The sequence below is a fragment of the Triturus cristatus genome, chromosome 11 (assembly GCF_964204655.1).
Source record: "Triturus cristatus chromosome 11, aTriCri1.1, whole genome shotgun sequence".
NCBI classification, from domain to species: Eukaryota; Metazoa; Chordata; class Amphibia; order Caudata; family Salamandridae; genus Triturus; species Triturus cristatus.
In genome coordinates this window covers 147,285,331-147,304,094 of record NC_140594.1, presented here as the reverse complement: position 1 = coordinate 147,304,094, position 18,764 = coordinate 147,285,331, and the positions used below count along the sequence as shown (strand labels likewise).

Genomic DNA, 18,764 nt, shown 5'->3' with positions numbered 1-18,764 from the left:
AAACAGTTGCCAATAGTTGGGAATTAGTTTTCAAGCAGGCTTTGAGAAAGCAGGCTACGGTTTTGGCAACGTACGGGGTGTCTAGGTATTGAAGTGCCAAAAGGGCCGGTCTGCATCTTCTCAGTCCTAAGTGTCGGAGCAATGGAACCAGCCATCGTTTCCGCGGGGATTTATAGAAACCGCAGAAAAAGGTTACATGCAGAGTTGACTGGCGAGTAAGACCGTCACAGGGACAGTTTGTTAGTTCCCGTGACCAGTCTAAGGGCACAGGCAGTGAGACAAGGCGATAAAATACATCAAACCGAAATCTGGTTAAAACATACCTCTCATAATTTGACAGAAAAAATGACAAATAAGGTTGAATGCCATAAGAAGATTGGACCATCGTTAAATGAACATTTGGCTTTTTGACAAGTTCAGAACACAAACGAAGATCGCTTAAGTGGTCAGCACATAGCTTTATCAAAGATTTTCTGGATATGTCCAATAGAGATTCAGGGTCAGTGAAATATGCAGGGTGGTTCAAATCTGTCAAAAATTTTGAAACATATAACAGCCAAGGAATCTTTTTCCAATGGGACAAAGTGAGACAGTCAGATATTAGTGACCTAGTTAAATGACATTGCTCCTGAGTCCATATACGATGCCATAGTAGAATCGGCTGGTATCTAATGATGTCAGTCAGATACTCCCAACCGAGTTCCACATGGGTGCCGTAAGTAGGAGCACTACGGGGGAGGGCTAATATGTATTTCAAAAAGTAGTTTTCTATAATTTGTAGCTCGTCTGCGGACACATAGCCCCAGACTCCGGCGCCGTATGTAGCCACACTCATGCATTTAGCTTGGTAGATCTTCAAAAGCACAGTAGGAGCGGGCTTACCCAGTTTCCTAGAGAACGAGGTCAGTGCAGATGTTGTGCGTTGAAACTGCAATTTTTTGCTGGATATGGCAGATTTCCAGGACAGGTGGTTATCAATAAGGATACCTAGATAGGGGTAGGTAGTGGCAGTTTCTAATCTGGTCTTCTCAATAAAGAGAGATTTACATTTTTGGGCTCTCTTCCCGATATTCATAACGAAAGTCTTGGACTTATTGACTTTGAGACCAAGAGAAGACATAAATTCGCAGTATTTTTCTAGTTGGGTCTGAAGTTGATTAGGTGTCCTTGCTAGGATGACTGAATCGTCTGCATACAGTAATGCAGGGATAGGGCGGGAGCTTATGCAGGGGAGATCTTTGCTATCAGCTAGCATCGCTTGCTCCAGTCCATTAGTATAGATGTTAAATAGGAATTGAGCAAGGACGCATCCCTGCCTTACGCCTTTTTCGATGTTAAAGGATTCAGTAAGCTCCCCTTTGATACCGTATCTCACACAAGCTTTTGCGTCCGAGTATAGCTCTCGGAGAAAATTCAGCAGTGCAAGATCTATGCCCAGATTTTTCAGGATCGCCCATAGCTTGGAATGAATTACGCAATCAAATGCGGAACTCAAGTCCACATAGACTAGATGAAGTTTACCGCCTTTGGCCCCAGCGTATTTGCCTATGAGTAAAGTCAGGTTTAAGACCTGTTCCACAGTGCCCAGGCCCTCCTGAAACCCAAACTGTAAGTCAGTTAAGATCTTATTCTCTGTGGCCCAGTCCCTTAATCGCTCCAGGATTAGTCTGCCGGCAATCTTGCCTAGGGAATCCAAAAGGGAGATGGGCCTGTAGCAGGCTGGGTTGTCCCGATCTCCCTTTTTGAAAATGGGCAGGAGCACAGAAGTAGACCAAGAATCAATAAGGCCGATCTGGGTAACTGCAGACATGACCTGTGTGACAATTGGAGGCCAAAGATCTATATTGCTCACAAATATGTCTAAGGGGACCCCGTCTGGACCGGGCGCCTTACCGGTCTTTGAGGCAGTCAGTGCTGTGATTATCTCCTCTAGATCGAAGTGGAGGTCAATAGGGAAGATGTTATTGCTAGTGGGAGCTTCCGCATCTGGTCTGGGAGCCTCGGTTGTCAAGGGGTTGTCCCCGAAGATCTGCGAGTAGTGTGCTACCCATTTATCAGCGGGTACTGCCACATCTAGATGCTGTATCGCGGTTTCATCAGCTAGGAAAGGGGCCTTAACTGTTCTCCAAAACATGGTGGAGTCCTTGGTTAGAGTGCTCTGGTGTAGTTGGGCCCAGAGATTATTTTTTTATTTCCTGTTTACGGGATTGCTGTGCCATCTTATAGTTTTTCCTTAAGGAGGCGATTTGGGGCTGGTCCCTGGTCTGATTGTGTAGAGCATTTTTCAGTGCACGCTGCGCTTTACGGCAACGGGAGTCAAACCACCCTCTTGAGTCCTTATCATTGTCGTGAGTCCTATGGGGACGGGTAAGCTCTTGTCTGATGACTTCTAATATCTTGACAAAGCTGGAGAGGATCAGCTGGGGGGAAGATGACGTCTCCAGACAGTGGTGGATTAAAGGAAGGGTTTTTTGGATGATCTTACTGGTGATCTCTGTGGGGTTGGTCATCGTCCACTTAACAGTATAACCGTTAATTTTATTCATCTCCAGAGAGTGCTGCGCTAAGAGGCTTGTTTTTGGGCAGGCTAAGGATGGAGTATTTAATACTATGGTTATGCTATTTGAGTAGTGGTCGCTTGAGGGGTCGGTGCCAGTTGTAAATTGCTTCAGTCGGTTGTTTAGGGATTGAGAGCATAAAATAAAATCGATGATTGTGGTAGCACCTCTACCATGAAAAGTCGTCTTGAACTCTACAGCAGGACACACTAAAATGTTCGCGAATTCAAGTTCTAGTGCAAAAATACAGGTGTTTAGTGCGTGACCCACTGTACTGTGGGTGAAGTGGGCCAGGGGGACATCATGCTCGTCTAAAAGCCCACAAATACCTTTGCTATGATTGTTACACAAATACACATTGAAATCCCCACCCCACACAATATGACAATTTAACTCTTGATTCATAGCTTTTTGGTCTTGTAAATACAAGGTAATTTCCGACAGAGATTTTACACAGTCGCTAGGTGAAGAGTTATTATACATATTGATGAGATAATAACAGGAGTTATTGTCTGGAACTATTTTGAGGATTTGAGAAATTGACGAGACTAACGGAACTTCCGTGATCGTAAAGGGAATTAAGTTGGAAACATAGATGGCTAAGCCGCCCTTGGATCTACCATGAGTGGACGGTAAGGAAGGGAGGTGAAATGTTTTAAAACCCTGAATATGAATAGGGTCAATTGCCCAAGTTTCTTCTAGGCAGATTAACTTAAATTTGTTGGTTACTTCCACCCAAGACTGAAGATGGATTTTCGATCTTAAGCCAGCTACGTTCCAGAATAAAATTGGAAGGTCCTGGGTTGATGAAAAAGTAGAATTTGGAGGCTGAGGTTCAGCAGAGGAATGTGGGAGTTGGGACGGGGACTGAGTGGTTATAGCAGAAAGAGGAGGGTTGGGTTTAGGCTCACTGGGTTGAGGAGTAGTAGATTGTAGATTTGGGAGCGGGTCTGCGGGGGTAGCTGACATGGTGTGACACGCGACCTGGTGGGGAGAAAATGACTGCTGTTGGGTCAGGGTGTACTGGGGAGGGGAAGACTCAAGCTGGGTACCATACAGAGATGGCGAGAAGGAGCCAGCCGCCCGAATGCTCTTACAGGGGTCTTTTGGGTTAGGAAAGACGCTGTTGTAACTGCTGTCTGTCATGGGTAGAGATGGTAGTCAGTCCACCATATCCAGGCAATCGTATCGATTGGATAGTAGTGGACCTCTCCAATTGCTAAAGTGGCCTGGTGGTGGGTTGCTAAAGCCATACCCCGACCACTGGTTTCGGTCTCTGATTCCGCCCCAGTTTCCTACCCTCGTCCAGGACCACGGAGGACCTGCGTTACGTCGTGTATTAGGGGGATAGAAATACGACAAATTATGGGTAGCTATCCCTTCAGTAGAGATTTGATCACCCCAGGAGCAAATATGCTCGACTGTATTTGGATCTTCAAAATTTACTATAATACAGTCGCCCTGTGTGTTTTTTGGTAGGTTGCCTAACCAAGGCACTCTACGCACTGTAGTAACTCTGTTGTCCATAAAGATTGGGAGCGGTCTATTGTTGGACAACCAGAATATTACTTTATTTTTTAGGGACCAAACTGGTTCATCTTGGTTTGGGAGGAGTTCCGGAACCACGGTCATTATTACTACATATGGAGAGGCCTCAGGTGGGAGATGGATAGGGGGAATCCTTCTCTTACGATTATTAGGAATGGTGTTGAATCCAGTAGCATTATTGGATTGGACAGGAGCGGGAGAGGGGGCTGTAGAGGTGGGAAGGGAAGAAGGAGGGTTTGGTAGGGAAGGTGCTGTTGGTTTAGGATTGGTTACGGGGCGGGGTGGTAAAGGGTTAGAGGATTTAGGAGGTGGTTGCGGCTTGTTTGTAGATGCTAGGGAATAATTTTGAGTAGGCTTCTCAGGGACTTTTTGTTTGTTAGAATTGGGGTTCTGCGCGGAGGTTCCAGGTTTTAACGCTTTGGCGTTTGGAGTGTTTGAAGTAGTGGGCCTGCCTTTCGCCAAATTGGAATCCTTCTTGTTTCCTGTACTTTGGGATAGTGCAAGGGACAGTTGGGTAAGTTGAGACTGAACCATGTGTAGGGCCTTTTCTATGGGTTCCAAGTGAGATTTAAATAGATCACCAATTCTGGTGAGCAATAGGCTGTCGTTGCTACATGCATTGATTGTAAGATTACCATTTACCATATCTCCTCCGCTGTAATTGCTACTTGAGCTGGTGCAGCTAATGTTCAGATTAGCAGGAATAGAATCCACTATTTGAACATTTGACAGTGAAGGAGAATGATGGAGGGATGAAGGGTTAGGGTTTTGCGGGGGAAAATTAGAGGCAAGAGGAGTTACAGGGATGGTTGTAACAGGAAGAATGGTGGAATGGGGGAACTTAGTGGTTGTCTTCTTCTTTGATTTTTTAGGGATTGCTCCTTCTCGTATACCCCTAGCCATTGAGGAAGAGGGGGTGTTATCTAGTTGAGTAACAAAAATAGCAGGAGATTTTTCCAGGGAGAGATGGGAATCAGACAAGTCTAAAGATGCAGAAAGGTCCACTGTACAGGGAACAGTGTGCGTTTCTGCATGCACTGTCACTGGAGGAGGTAGATCAACAGGACGTAAGGGGTTTTTTGCAGTGGCCAGTAGGCCCATCGAAGAGCGTCTGGCAATCATCAAGTCCTGTGAGATCCTCCGATCCAGTAGGATAATGCCCTGCTCAATAGCATCGTTGGCTTTAGTTATAAATTGGTCAATTGGGCCAATGACCTCACCAGCGGATTGAGCCTGCTTTTTAACTGTGTTCCTAGTGGTTCTCGGGGACATTGTACCGTGAGAATTATTACGATAGTGAGGAACAATGAATATTCTCAAGCCAATAGTAAAAAGTTAATGTGAAATGACATTGGCAGAATATTAAAGCACGAACTGCAAATGGGGTGGCCCAGTCCAGTCCTGCCCGGTCTTGAACGGGCTTAAACGGGCCCGCCCTTGGCCCGGGCTTCGCCCGCGCTTCTCCCCGCGCGCGTCCCGCGTTGCGTTTGGGGCTGGTCAGTTTATAGTGAGACAGTTAGGGGGCGTGGCCTCCGGGGGAAGAGGCACCAGCTGTTGGATGTAGGGGCTGCTGGTCCTCGCAGTCCCCCGGTGAAGCCAACAGGTAGCCCTGGAGTCTGGTGCACGCTGGGAGCGTGCAGGCTGTCCGCCGATTGCGGAGAAGCTCCCACCAGCGGCACGACCCTTCGTGATCAAGACAAGTGGCAATGCGCCCTCCGTGAGCAGCGTTCCGTGATCCTTCCTTGTGGCAGGTAGAGTGATTAAAAAATGAGCGGCACCCGCGAAGCGGGTGTCGCGAAAAGTAAGTAGGCGTCTGAGGGGGGCGTGGCCTCCGGGGGAAGAGGCACCAGCTGTTGGATGTAGGGGCTGCTGGTCCTCGCAGTCCCCCGGTGAAGCCAACAGGTAGCCCTGGAGTCTGGTGCACGCTGGGAGCGTGCAGGCTGTCCGCCGATTGCGGAGAAGCTCCCACCAGCGGCACGACCCTTCGTGATCAAGACAAGTGGCAATGCGCCCTCCGTGAGCAGCGTTCCGTGATCCTTCCTTGTGGCAGGTAGAGTGATTAAAAAATGAGCGGCACCCGCGAAGCGGGTGTCGCGAAAAGTAAGTAGGCGTCTGAGGGGGGCGTGGCCTCCGGGGGAAGAGGCACCAGCTGTTGGATGTAGGGGCTGCTGGTCCTCGCAGTCCCCCGGTGAAGCCAACAGGTAGCCCTGGAGTCTGGTGCACGCTGGGAGCGTGCAGGCTGTCCGCCGATTGCGGAGAAGCTCCCACCAGCGGCACGACCCTTCGTGATCAAGACAAGTGGCAATGCGCCCTCCGTGAGCAGCGTTCCGTGATCCTTCCTTGTGGCAGGTAGAGTGATTAAAAAATGAGCGGCACCCGCGAAGCGGGTGTCGCGAAAAGTAAGTAGGCGTCTGAGGGGGGCGTGGCCTCCGGGGGAAGAGGCACCAGCTGTTGGATGTAGGGGCTGCTGGTCCTCGCAGTCCCCCGGTGAAGCCAACAGGTAGCCCTGGAGTCTGGTGCACGCTGGGAGCGTGCAGGCTGTCCGCCGATTGCGGAGAAGCTCCCACCAGCGGCACGACCCTTCGTGATCAAGACAAGTGGCAATGCGCCCTCCGTGAGCAGCGTTCCGTGATCCTTCCTTGTGGCAGGTAGAGTGATTAAAAAATGAGCGGCACCCGCGAAGCGGGTGTCGCGAAAAGTAAGTAGGCGTCTGAGGGGGGCGTGGCCTCCAGGGGAAGAGGCACCAGCTGTTGGATGTAGGGGCTGCTGGTCCTCGCAGTCCCCCGGTGAAGCCAACAGGTAGCCCTGGAGTCTGGTGCACGCTGGGAGCGTGCAGGCTGTCCGCCGATTGCGGAGAAGCTCCCACCAGCGGCACGACCCTTCGTGATCAAGACAAGTGGCAATGCGCCCTCCGTGAGCAGCGTTCCGTGATCCTTCCTTGTGGCAGGTAGAGTGATTAAAAAATGAGTGGCACCCGCGAAGCGGGTGTCGCGAAAAGTAAGTAGGCGTCTGAGGGGGGCGTGGCCTCCAGGGGAAGAGGCACCAGCTGTTGGATGTAGGGGCTGCTGGTCCTCGCAGTCCCCCGGTGAAGCCAACAGGTAGCCCTGGAGTCTGGTGCACGCTGGGAGCGTGCAGGCTGTCCGCCGATTGCGGAGAAGCTCCCACCAGCGGCACGACCCTTCGTGATCAAGACAAGTGGCAATGCGCCCTCCGTGAGCAGCGTTCCGTGATCCTTCCTTGTGGCAGGTAGAGTGATTAAAAAATGAGCGGCACCCGCGAAGCGGGTGTCGCGAAAAGTAAGTAGGCGTCTGAGGGGGGCGTGGCCTCCAGGGGAAGAGGCACCAGCTGTTGGATGTAGGGGCTGCTGGTCCTCGCAGTCCCCCGGTGAAGCCAACAGGTAGCCCTGGAGTCTGGTGCACGCTGGGAGCGTGCAGGCTGTCCGCCGATTGCGGAGAAGCTCCCACCAGCGGCACGACCCTTCGTGATCAAGACAAGTGGCAATGCGCCCTCCGTGAGCAGCGTTCCGTGATCCTTCCTTGTGGCAGGTAGAGTGATTAAAAAATGAGCGGCACCCGCGAAGCGGGTGTCGCGAAAAGTAAGTAGGCGTCTGAGGGGGGCGTGGCCTCCGGGGGAAGAGGCACCAGCTGTTGGATGTAGGGGCTGCTGGTCCTCGCAGTCCCCCGGTGAAGCCAACAGGTAGCCCTGGAGTCTGGTGCACGCTGGGAGCGTGCAGGCTGTCCGCCGATTGCGGAGAAGCTCCCACCAGCGGCACGACCCTTCGTGATCAAGACAAGTGGCAATGCGCCCTCCGTGAGCAGCGTTCCGTGATCCTTCCTTGTGGCAGGTAGAGTGATTAAAAAATGAGCGGCACCCGCGAAGCGGGTGTCGCGAAAAGTAAGTAGGCGTCTGAGGGGGGCGTGGCCTCCGGGGGAAGAGGCACCAGCTGTTGGATGTAGGGGCTGCTGGTCCTCGCAGTCCCCCGGTGAAGCCAACAGGTAGCCCTGGAGTCTGGTGCACGCTGGGAGCGTGCAGGCTGTCCGCCGATTGCGGAGAAGCTCCCACCAGCGGCACGACCCTTCGTGATCAAGACAAGTGGCAATGCGCCCTCCGTGAGCAGCGTTCCGTGATCCTTCCTTGTGGCAGGTAGAGTGATTAAAAAATGAGCGGCACCCGCGAAGCGGGTGTCGCGAAAAGTAAGTAGGCGTCTGAGGGGGGCGTGGCCTCCGGGGGAAGAGGCATCAGCTGTTGGATGTAGGGGCTGCTGGTCCTCGCAGTCCCCCGGTGAAGCCAACAGGTAGCCCTGGAGTCTGGTGCACGCTGGGAGCGTGCAGGCTGTCCGCCGATTGCGGAGAAGCTCCCACCAGCGGCACGACCCTTCGTGATCAAGACAAGTGGCAATGCGCCCTCCGTGAGCAGCGTTCCGTGATCCTTCCTTGTGGCAGGTAGAGTGATTAAAAAATGAGCGGCACCCGCGAAGCGGGTGTCGCGAAAAGTAAGTAGGCGTCTGAGGGGGGCGTGGCCTCCAGGGGAAGAGGCACCAGCTGTTGGATGTAGGGGCTGCTGGTCCTCGCAGTCCCCCGGTGAAGCCAACAGGTAGCCCTGGAGTCTGGTGCACGCTGGGAGCGTGCAGGCTGTCCGCCGATTGCGGAGAAGCTCCCACCAGCGGCACGACCCTTCGTGATCAAGACAAGTGGCAATGCGCCCTCCGTGAGCAGCGTTCCGTGATCCTTCCTTGTGGCAGGTAGAGTGATTAAAAAATGAGCGGCACCCGCGAAGCGGGTGTCGCGAAAAGTAAGTAGGCGTCTGAGGGGGGCGTGGCCTCCAGGGGAAGAGGCACCAGCTGTTGGATGTAGGGGCTGCTGGTCCTCGCAGTCCCCCGGTGAAGCCAACAGGTAGCCCTGGAGTCTGGTGCACGCTGGGAGCGTGCAGGCTGTCCGCCAATTGCGGAGAAGCTCCCACCAGCGGCACGACCCTTCGTGATCAAGACAAGTGGCAATGCGCCCTCCGTGAGCAGCGTTCCGTGATCCTTCCTTGTGGCAGGTAGAGTGATTAAAAAATGAGCGGCACCCGCGAAGCGGGTGTCGCGAAAAGTAAGTAGGCGTCTGAGGGGGGCGTGGCCTCCAGGGGAAGAGGCACCAGCTGTTGGATGTAGGGGCTGCTGGTCCTCGCAGTCCCCCGGTGAAGCCAACAGGTAGCCCTGGAGTCTGGTGCACGCTGGGAGCGTGCAGGCTGTCCGCCGATTGCGGAGAAGCTCCCACCAGCGGCACGACCCTTCGTGATCAAGACAAGTGGCAATGCGCCCTCCGTGAGCAGCGTTCCGTGATCCTTCCTTGTGGCAGGTAGAGTGATTAAAAAATGAGCGGCACCCGCGAAGCGGGTGTCGCGAAAAGTAAGTAGGCGTCTGAGGGGGGCGTGGCCTCCGGGGGAAGAGGCACCAGCTGTTGGATGTAGGGGCTGCTGGTCCTCGCAGTCCCCCGGTGAAGCCAACAGGTAGCCCTGGAGTCTGGTGCACGCTGGGAGCGTGCAGGCTGTCCGCCGATTGCGGAGAAGCTCCCACCAGCGGCACGACCCTTCGTGATCAAGACAAGTGGCAATGCGCCCTCCGTGAGCAGCGTTCCGTGATCCTTCCTTGTGGCAGGTAGAGTGATTAAAAAATGAGCGGCACCCGCGAAGCGGGTGTCGCGAAAAGTAAGTAGGCGTCTGAGGGGGGCGTGGCCTCCGGGGGAAGAGGCACCAGCTGTTGGATGTAGGGGCTGCTGGTCCTCGCAGTCCCCCGGTGAAGCCAACAGGTAGCCCTGGAGTCTGGTGCACGCTGGGAGCGTGCAGGCTGTCCGCCGATTGCGGAGAAGCTCCCACCAGCGGCACGACCCTTCGTGATCAAGACAAGTGGCAATGCGCCCTCCGTGAGCAGCGTTCCGTGATCCTTCCTTGTGGCAGGTAGAGTGATTAAAAAATGAGCGGCACCTTAATTAGAATAACTGCCGCACACTGAAGGCACACTGAATTGGATTACATGGAATGTCTGGGGTCTTAATAACCCCAAAAAGACCCGACAAGTGTTGGCGTATCTTGATCGTCATGCAATACATGTGGCATTGTTGCAGGAAACGCACCTCACTGGGGCTGCTGCCTCTTCGATATCCACCAAATGGGCCGGTGCTCGTTTCGCCTCCTCCTATTCGTCCTATGCCCGTGGGGTTATGATTTTAATAAAACAGGGCGTCCCCTTTGTTAGTACTTATGAAGATGCGGATGTTAATGGACGATACATAATTATACAAGGCAAGTTGTGCGGAACGTTAGTCACCATAATTAATGTATATGGGCCGAATGTAGATGACCCTGGTTTCTATGATGAGCTTTGGAACAAGGTCTATCAGTTGCCTGCGGCTGCTATTGTATGTGGGTGGGATTTTAATGCGGTGCTTGACCCTGCTTTGGATCGGCGCACCACCGCAGACATTGCCGTTAAAAAGGCCGCGCATGCGATTCGAACTGGTATGCACACTCTGGGTCTCCTGGATGTCTGGCGCTTGCGGCACCCAGCAGCGCAGGAAGGCACCTGTCACTCGTATGCTCGCAACTCGTGGTCGCGGCTCGATTACTGGTTGACAACGGAAGACGTCAGTGCCTGGACTACACAAGTGGCACATCTTCCTCGCACACTGTCTGATCACTCCCCGGTGTGGTTTACTATGACCATACCCACGTACCTGTCACCGCAGTTCCAATGGCGTTTGCAGTCGACGATATTTCGGGAAGGTGTGCGTGATGCTATTGAGCATTACTTTACGGAGAATGTGGGGTCAGTGCAAACTTTAGGCGTTTTATGGGAGGCCTTTAAGGTAACAATGAGGGGGGTGTGTATAGGCCTTCAGGCAGGAGCGCTTCGGTCGCTGCGGGATTCCATGCGACGTTTAGAACTCTAGCTGGGGCAGCTAGAGCGAAACTATACTGAGAGGCCGGCTCCTACTACCTTGGCGACCATGCGCTCTAAAATTATGGCGTACAATGATCTGGCGGATCAGGAAGCGAGACATATGTCTCGGCGCTGGAAGGCCAGATACTATGGGGAGGGGGGTCGGCCTGGGCGCGCTTTAGCAAGGCGAATTACAGAACCGCACATGAAAAGCTGTACAGTGCACTCTATAGTGGAGGGAGGGGAGACTCACTGTGATGCGCCTGGGATCCTTGCAGCTTTCGTGAGGCATTATAGGGAGCTGTATAGTGGTTGTCAGACGGCTACTGAGGACGATATCACTCAGTACCTGGATGATGTAGCATTGGTATGGCTGTCGCGGAGACAGCAAGACTTTCTGATGCACCCGCTGACGTCCGATGAGATCAGGGAGGCAATCGCTGCGCTGCCCAATGGTAAAGCTACTGGAACCGACGGGTTACCAGCAGAATTTTATAAGGAATATGTGGATCTACTGGTGCCCCACTTGCAGGCCATGTTTGCGGAAGCGCATGAACAACAGCGGCTTCCCGATTTGCTCCGAGAGGCCTTAATCGTAACACTCCTGAAGCCTGGGAAAACGCCCGACAGCTGTGACTCATACCGGCCCCTCTCCTTGATGAACACTGACGTCAAGATCCTTGCGAAGGTGCTGGCAACCAGACTGCGCCTTCTAATCTCGGTGATGGTGCTGACCAGTCAGGGTTTGTCCCGGCCCGTTCCACGGCGCACAATCTTCGGACTCTGTTTGCGGTGATACACCTTCTGGAGCCCAAACTGCGGGCAGCGGCTGTCCTACTGGATGCCGCGAAGGCGTTTCACTCCATTGCCTGGAGCTATCTGTTTGCGGTGTTGCACCTTATGGGGGTACCATACATATTTACGAATTGGGTTAAACTACTCTATACGGATCCGGTGGCCCGGGTCCGGGTTAACGGTGAGACTTCAGACCCGCTGCCCATTCAACGCGGTACGCGGCAGGGATGCCCTCTATCGCCACTGCTTTTTGCGGTGGTGATGGAGCCGTTGGCATGCATACTGCGGCAGAGGCATGCTGAGGCTGCTTTACATTTTCTGCAGCGACCATTGGCAGCGTCCATGTATGCGGACGACATGGTCTTGTATGTGCGTGAGCCAGCGATCCACATGGCGCGCCTGATTCGTGAGTATGTGTGGTTTGAGTGGTATTCGGGCCTCGCCATCAATTGGAACAAATCAGTTGTATTATCCTTAACAGACAGCACTACGCAGGTTGAACTTGATTATCCCCTAGAATGGACTGATGAGCCCGTTAAGTACCTGGGCATTTGGGTGCATAAGGACCCTCAGGTTGTTCTCAGCACCAACTATGGTTCAGCAGTCTCGAGGCTAGAAGACCAGATATCCCGATGGATTAGGCTGCCCCTTACCTTTGCCGACAGGGTTGCCCTCATTAAAATGGTGGTCCTGCCGAAATTTTTATATATTTTTGTGAATATCCCTATTCGCCTCACACAGCATTTTTTTACCACGCTGCGATCATTACTAATTACGATGGCATGGGGGGGCAAGAAGCCGAGGATACGGTGGGAAACTCTCACGAGGCCGTATGAGATGGGGGGGGGGTTTTGCTATACCTGACATGCACTTGTATTACCTGTGTGCTCAGGCACACTATGCCTATTATTGGCAGAATGCTCCCCCCTTTACACCGCATGTTGCGGTGGAGGCGGGTGCATCCCATTCCTCTTAGGGCAATGATAGCAAATATCACCACAGTTCTTGAACGGGGTGAAATAGACACAGTGAAATGTACCTATCTGGCCTGGCAGGAGCTTGCCCGCCGGTCCGGGAGGCTGCCATTATATGCGCCAGCGATGCCGCTAGATCATCACATGGCTATTTCGGTGACTGGGGAGGCCGGATCCCTTAAAGCACTGCACACTCCTGGGGCACACACTCTGGGCAACATCTTTCCAAGTGGGCGGTTTCTAGGCCTTCGGGATTTTGTGGGGGACAGGGAGCACATTCCCATGTTGACCTTCATTTATTGTAGGCTGAGGGCTGCGCTGCAATCACATTATTCCAGCTTCACGGATGAACCGCTGGTGCTAGGCGCCTTGCAATTTTTATACACCACGCAAACTAGTGCGAAGTTGGTTTCTAGATTGTATAATGCCTCACAACAGGATGAGGGGCCTGCGGAGTGAGGCTCACTGGCCAGGTGGAATGCTATCCTGCCGCACCCACTCACAGAAAAAGATTGGGAGGTCTGCTGTCAGATGACGGGGCAATTTGCTGCAAATGGCGATCTTAAATATATTCACTATAAATATCTCCACCAGGTATATTATACGCCAGTACAATTGTGTAAGTACTGATTGCGCAACTCGCACTGTTGTAAACGCTGTGGGGCTGATAACACAGACTTTCAACATTTGGCATGGACCTGTTTGAGGATGGCGAATTTCTGGGGTGAGGTCACGGGCACGCTGACGAAAATGGTTGGTGAACCTATTGACTGTACTATGAGGATCTGCTTGCTAGGTCATGTGCTTCATGTTAAGCCTACATGTCGTAAATTTGTGGCACTGGTGCTGCAATTGGCAAAGCGCAGAGTCTCGCTACATTGGGATGGGCACCCTGCGCCGCAGTTGACGTGTTGGTTACAGGACATAACATACTGCCGGGACCAACTTACCTGCTATGCAGAGGAATTGCCAAGTGTGTCCCGCCCGCGGGACATCTAGGGTCCTTTTACTACCTATATGCTGACCAATACTGTTGCTTGAAGACATTCCAAATGCCTGAACTGTATGATTCATTTGCATTCAGATGTATCCGTATTTCAGGGCTGCTCTACTTTGCATGGTATTCTATCGACTGACCGCAATGTATTCTATATGATTGAGCCAAAGATGTAATGTTATTTCTGTTGGTTGTTTCTATGACAATTTTCAATAAAAATTTTATTTAAAAAAACAAACTATAACAACAATCTACATTGCCTTGTCTGTAATGTATAACATACATTTTAAATATGTTCATACAAAAGGGTGCTACTTGGTCGTGATGTTCTCTGTTACCCCATAAGGACTTCCTCTGCACTGTCAATTATTTTAAACCGACAAAAACAAATCATTTGAAAAAAAAATATTTAAAAAATAAAGTCATGTATTCAGTCGACATTATTTGAACCTGTAAAATTAGTCAAACTTAAAAAATATGGCATTTCAGAAGTTTCAATAATAATGCAAACTCCACTCGTCCTCTATCAGTGAAATAAAGCGTTAAACAGCTAACAAATAAATACATTACGGCCTTAAAGTCTACGACAAATTATAACCCATTAAAAAACATAATAAAACTGACATACAAAAATGAAACCATTACAAATCAATGACAAAAAGTAATTATAAAGAAACTGCAACTAACTTCTATAAAATACAGTTACAAACATGTAAAACAATGCAAGACCTAAAAGCAGAACATTAAACACAAAAATACACCAACTGAGAGAAAAACGCATTGTAAACTTTACATGAATTTAGACATGATAAGGAATGTTGTAAGATAAAAATGAACTGGTAAATAATTGAGACTAGGTAAGAATTGTGACCAAATTTATATAATTGATGGCCAGAGGCTGTGAAATCTCCTGTAATTTTTAGGATCTTAAATGGTAGTTGTTTATTACTAACACAATCAGATTCAGCCTGGAAGTTGTATAGTTTCAATGGATGTGCATTGCAATACAGGATGTAGTACAATCTAATTAACAGTTGAATATTTTGTCTGTCTTAAGTTGCCTAAAGCTGCCCTTGCGAAGATAAAAAGTTTCTAGCTGCAATTATCATTTCTCCTGGGATAAAACCTTGCTTCAGACAAGTACATTTTAATGTGCCTCCATTCAACTTCTAACCTGTGTCTTTGCTTCAGCACAGGACCACACCTGGCTGCCACACTAACCAGAATTCTATGCAATCATACCAGGCTGTCTTGTTCATTTCTCACTGAAAGAAAGCCTGGCGAGATTGCTTTACATGCCCCATATAATAAAATTTGAAGATTTGTCAGAACAAAAGTGAATTACGGCAAAGAATGCAGGGCTTTCTTATTTTGGTATCTCTGACTACTACATTATGATTTTGTACCAAAATGTATTATTGTGTGTAGTGGGTCTTTGTCACTGTCAGTAAGGAATGTGTCTACAATAATAATATGACTGTAGAATGAAGTGTTGATCCTCAATACTGAAGAGAGGGTGGGAAACTGGAATTCAAAAGGGGGTGTGTGATCTATGAATTCTCAGAAAATATAGTCATACTAGATGGGATTGGTAGTTCTCCGATGTTATTGTCAGGGTAAACTCCAACAACATAGGTCCTCGTGCCTCTGTGTGGCTGTTCCCATTATTGTGATTTAGAAGGATGTATCTATCTGCAATTTTTGTAATGCTGGATGGTGGTGTAGAGGATGATTTCATATATGTTCTTGCTCTCCCTTTCAGGACTGCTTTCAAGATTTCATTACCTCCTGTCATGAAGGCAAAAAAGAAGAAATTAAAACCCACACTATAGTGTCAGCAGAAGACCAGCCCAATTATCTTACTGTATTTATGGATTGTTCACAAGGAAAAGGGCAGTACCTACAGCATATTTATTTCTTGTCTAAAAACTGTATCCAGTAATGTGAACAAGTTCCCCAATAGTGATGCAGTATTTTTTTTAAAACTGACTTGTGTAAATGCCTTTGTTACATTGATATTTGGAAGAAGGTGTAGGGGAAGATAAAGTCAGTGAACAAAACATGAAACCAAAAATGCATTTAGGAAACAGAATCACATGTCCCGCCTGATCTTTTTATAGGACTGTATAGGGTCTACTCTACAAGTCTGTAAAGCAGAAGGTAATTCTTCAGCAGAAATGGCTTCGAAAATCAGAGAAATATCTGTTTTGTGCATTTTAAAGTGTATAACACGCAAATTGATGTGTTTTGCAGCGAAATAGGCGAACACTTTGATTCCTGCCTGTGCTTTCATAAGAAAACAAAACTGCAATTTCATATTGTTTTTCCATCAGAAGAAAACACCATAATTTTCTTATAGGAAACGAGCCATAAAGACCCTACACAACTCAGTGTAGTCATTTTTTGTGTATTCAAACTCTCCTAGAGTCCTCCTGAGAAGTCTAGTTCGTATCATCTATATGTAAATATTAAACCTTAGTTACAGTTTTGCTTAAATTATTTACTGTTTTAACAAAGCCATGTTTCCAATGGTGCAATATTGAATACAGAAAATACACATATTGGTAAATCCACTTCCTATTGTGCCTGTTGTGACCTAAAAATCACACAGCAATATTTTGACAGATTAATCATTTTTTAGTGTACAAAGAGTCTGGATCTTCTTGTATTTATATACTGTTAATTGAACACATGTAAAATCGCCTGTAAAAAGCACTATTTGTATTTTGTAAGTATGGTAAAGTCACTGACTTTTTTTGGTAAAAAATGTAGATTTTGGTTTTTTTAAATGTTGACTTAGTATTCAGCCGATAATACAGTTGCAAGTTGTTGGGTGGTAAATGTTCTGTAGCATTACAAGCTGAAGCTTATTACCAAACTCCCTCCCTGTTTTGTGTTACAGGAAGTCTTGTGGACATTATTAATTTTCTACAGCTGAATCCAACCCATTGCTGCATATACATTCTAGAGCTATGTTCGAAATTGAAGTAATCTTTGTAAATTGACACATTGTGTTGCAGTTTATTTTTTCAGAAAGTGAGCTCTTCTTTGGCCAGCATCTCAAATGAAAATGTAGATAAAAGACAGCACTACAGAATATAATGGTGCAATTAACATCTCTCTAAGAAAGTCATATACTTCTTCTGCGTACATTTCTAATCAGATGGGGCTATTATCTACAGCCTCTTACCCGAAAATGCAAATTACTGGGCAATAAGTCTAGAACATAATTTAGAAGAAATTCACTATATAAAAGTATTTCTTGGAGGATAATGCAGTGATTTCGTTTTGAGCTATGGCTGTCCACATGGTTCGGTGGTGTAATAACCTAGAAGAAAAGGAAGGGAAGTACGATCTGGTGTGCATTTGAAGAAGTACATTTAAATAAACTTTAAAGCAATACAGCCAGACACAATGACTTGCATTGGGGCAACAATTCAATATCATGGAATAGTGTACACTCTGATATTCCCGCAATAAACCTACTTCCCTGAGTTCTGAACAGTTATCTTTATTAAAAAAAGAAGAAAAAAAAAGAGACTTTACGCATACTACAGTTCTGGCTGGCGAGCAGCACAAAAAACTGTAGCCACCAAGAGCAGTTGATTTCCTACCGTAATTTCATGCTACGGGATGCAATGCTTCACACTATTTGTAATTGTACATTTGAATTGATTTTTGCTATATATATTTTAGAGGTCGAGCTATAGTAATTCAAATGGTATATGTTTCATGGTCACCAGTTCCTACAATTTTAATAGATTAGCAGAACAGTTGCTTACAAATTTACAGGTAGTGCTAGTTACATATTCTGCACAAAAACTGCATTGGTTGGAGTGATCTTCCCTTTAACAGGCTGACAATACATTTTCAGCATCTACATTTCTGAAACATTTTAATGGAGATTTCGTCTTACCCATCCTCTCTAAAGTCTGTTCCATACATTTGAGACAGCACATGGGATGTTAAAGTAGAGTTTCATTTAAACAGAAAATCGGCTCACTTCACAAAAGGCAATGCCTTACCTGTCTCATGACTATCTCTGTTTACAAACTGCCTGGGCCGCTAAGGCCCTTTCTTCAAGCAGGATAAGTTCTGTGTTATCCTGACAGATTAAAGACTATAACACGACTTCCCACAGAATGGCCAAACCTGGGCCTTTAAGGTTACGACCAAGAGTAATTGCTAACTTGGTTGGAGCATTGTCTTTTGTTCAAACTATTAATTATTTTTAGTTGTTTTTTATTGTTTTTGATAAAAGATCAACAGCATTCTTTGCTAACTTTAGGTTGACAGTTGTCCTGCTATAACTAACAGCTATATTTGACTTGGTGATTTTTTTTTATATGCATGTTGTTTTATTGATGTCTGTAAGTAGTGGTATAGCTTTCTCTTTTTAGTTAGCATTTTCTAAACTAAAAATAATTTTACAATCTGGTGGCTTCTTTCCAACACAGTTAAATTTACTGTATTTGTCTATTTTTGACAAAGGGTTATCTTTATTTGCAATGCAAACCTCGTTACTGACCTCATTACTAGCTAATGAAAATTGTGAACTTTTGTAACAGTTGAAAATAAAATCACAGTATTGGCGCTTTTCAATCTGGTTGGGATTTCTCCCTTGTGTTTTGTCATTTCTCCTAGAAACAAATCCCGTGTTCAATGTGTATTTCCAGTTCCCTTCATGTGTGAGATTTTTAGATTTTCTTTATTTATATATTTTTAAAGCTTGTGATAACCCAAAAGGGGTGTCCTGGCGCTAAGAGATTGAGGAAGGGGTCCAACTGCTGGAAGGACAAACTAGAACATCCACATTTTTAATTACCTGCAGCACTTAAAATGATTAATGAGGTGCTTGAGTTTAGATAGAAGCTTGTTCCAAAGAGTCGCTGTAAGATAGGTTAAGGGACGTCCTCCCACATGTACCCTGTGGATGATGAGAATCTGAAGTGATCTTTGAGAGGAGGATCCCA

At 48.1% G+C, this 18,764-nt stretch overlaps 1 protein-coding gene across 2 annotated transcripts in view; it reads left to right on the top strand.

The window, feature by feature from the left end:
• Positions 1–18,393, top strand: part of GTF2H3 (general transcription factor IIH subunit 3) — an 82,907-nt gene extending 64,514 nt beyond the window's left edge. For both annotated transcript variants that reach the window (XM_085634147.1, XM_085634146.1), the window contains exon 13: positions 15,554–18,393. In XM_085634147.1, coding sequence (XP_085490273.1) covers positions 15,554–15,623 — 70 coding nt within the window. In that variant the 3' untranslated portion in view covers positions 15,624–18,393. The remainder of the gene's footprint in view (positions 1–15,553) is intronic.
• The last annotated feature ends 371 nt before the right edge of the window (positions 18,394–18,764 follow it).